Source organism: Suricata suricatta, chromosome 7, assembly GCF_006229205.1.
Source record: "Suricata suricatta isolate VVHF042 chromosome 7, meerkat_22Aug2017_6uvM2_HiC, whole genome shotgun sequence".
Classification (NCBI taxonomy): Eukaryota; Metazoa; Chordata; class Mammalia; order Carnivora; family Herpestidae; genus Suricata; species Suricata suricatta.
The window spans coordinates 12,707,346-12,709,578 of NC_043706.1; the positions used below are offsets into that span (position 1 = coordinate 12,707,346).

The window sequence follows — 2,233 nt, forward strand, 5'->3', positions numbered from 1 at the left end:
GACCCCTCAATGTCAACCAGCGCAGGCAGATTATGGGACACACCCAGCAGGGCACCTAAGCTATTAGGAGAACCAACTGGAAAGGCAAGTCCAGTTAACTTAGGTATCCATTCCCAGAGCCGGCAACCTCCCACAGAAACAGAACCGTGAAAACATTTCCCAAGGGCACAGAGTTCTCCCTGCAATGTGGACGTGTAGGTTGCAAGGTGTCCCTGCAAACCAGGACTTTGCATCAGCTCAAAGTATAAAACCAACCGGTGCATGACATTCTATTCTTCTCTGGAAAAGAGTAATTTGGGGGCGCCTGGGTGGCTCAATTGGTTAAGCGTCTGGCTTCAGCTCAGGTCATGATCTCACGGTTCGTGGGTTCGAGCCCCACGTCGGGCTCTGTGCTGACAGCTGGCTCAGAGCCTGGAGCCTGCTTCCAATTCTGTGTCTCCCTCTCTCTCTGCCCCTCCCCTGCTCGTGCTGTCTTTCTCTGTCTCTCAAAAATAAATAAAAGACATAAAAAATTAAAAAAAAGAGTAATTCTTCCTATTACCTCAATTCTACATGGTCTACCTTCTCGAGATGTTTCCTGGCTCAGAAAATACACATACTAGAGTCTTGTTTTAAACACACAGTTTGCTTAATAATAAGTTTCTCTCTCCTGAGTGAATTTTGAACAAATATTGAAAGAATGTTGAGGCCACCGCTTCCTCTGTCTGCCCAGATTCCCCACCTCCTGTCTTGTTCTGGCCTTAGGTGCTGGCTACCTGTCACCCGAACTATTTGTCTCCTTCAGAAGTCAGTCCTGCTCTTTTAGCACTTTTAAGGACATGTTGAAGGACAGGAAGAGGGTGGTCCCATCTAGAGTGATAAGGGCTATAACCAATCCTGGCCTCCGACAGTCCTGTCAAGTCCCATCCTCTCTGGGTCCAGCCACCAACCCTCCTGCTTGAAAAGGTGACACGTTCTGGTCACTGGCTAAAACAGGCCACTTCCTTAATCCAAACGAGCCCTCGGCTGGCAACACCAGGCTCTGCAGTTAGGCCTGGGCTCATGCCGAGTTCTTGCAAGAGGATTTATTTACGGTCTTGTGGAGTACAGCGCTTGGAAGAGTGTGCTGGCTTTACCGTCTCCTGTTTACTCCTGTGGACCCTACCTCCTTCTCCAGCCCTCAGAACTCTAGGCAAAGCCACGGTCACCAGTAGACCTTGTGCCCGAGCACTCTTTCTGGGCAACTAGTTTATCCTTCAGGCTGTGACCTTCCTCAGCCTCACTTGGGGCCGTATAGTCTTCGATCTTAGCGACACAAAGAACCAGCAAAACTGCCCAGGGTGTGCAATCTGCCTGTCACCCCTATGCCTGTGCAGGGGGTTTTCTGCTTCCCTAGGACCCGGCTGGACTGCAACTGTCCAGTAAGGAAAGTGACACCGGGCACGGAGTCCCCAGCCCCGCTCCCAGCAAGGTCACTGAAACGTGTTAAGTAAACCCTGAACTTTTGCTGCCCTGGAATTTGCCCGGTTTTCAGACATTTTTTTTAAAAAATTCCATTGCCGGAGCTGATACTCACGCAGCAGTCGGTTCCCTGCACTAAGAGGCAGTGCCAAAGTCACAAAGCTCGCCGCTGTCTTCCTCTCCTTTACACTTGGGCTCCACTCTGTCATTTCTGCCCTATAGGCACCCCTCCAACCACCCTGCCAATCTTCCTAAATCAGTTGGCCACTTATCTTTGTTTCTCTGTGGTCTGGTCTCACTTAACCGGACGTACTGAGAATTTTACACCGGAGCTGGGTCCCTTAAAGACACCCTGGCAGGGAGCCGGCCGGCTTTCCTCTCTCTTCCCCCCCTTCTCTCTCTCTCTTTCTCGGCAGATGCGGAGGGCCAAGGGGCTCGGCATCCTATCCATCAACAGACACAGGAGAAGCCGGCTGGGGGTAGGACAGCCTTCCACCGTCCTCCCCGACCCCAGCTACCCGGAAAACAAATCCCACCCTCACTGCGGCCATCGAAGGGGCCCACCTCGGCTCGGCTCCTGAGGCTGCTTCGCTTGGGTCGGAGCAGGACATCCTTAAAGTCCAGCTTGATGTCTGCATCTATGCGGGGCATGGTGCGGATCCGCGCGCTGAGGCAAGCCGGGCGACATCTAGCAGCTCCTCCCAGCAGCTCCCGCGCCGAGCGGTAGGGTGGCCGGCCCGGGCCAGGGGGGCGCGGGGCGGGGCTGCGGGGGCGGGGCGAGAGGCAGAAAGAG

At 53.7% G+C, this 2,233-nt stretch overlaps 1 protein-coding gene across 2 annotated transcripts in view; it reads right to left on the reverse strand.

The window, feature by feature from the left end:
• GMPR (guanosine monophosphate reductase) overlaps positions 1-2,187 on the reverse strand; it is a 46,197-nt gene extending 44,010 nt beyond the window's left edge. For both annotated transcript variants that reach the window (XM_029945451.1, XM_029945452.1), the window contains exon 1: positions 2,005-2,187. In XM_029945451.1, the coding sequence (XP_029801311.1) occupies positions 2,005-2,091 (87 nt within the window). In that variant the 5' untranslated portion in view covers positions 2,092-2,187. The remainder of the gene's footprint in view (positions 1-2,004) is intronic.
• Between the last annotated feature and the right edge of the window lie 46 nt (positions 2,188-2,233).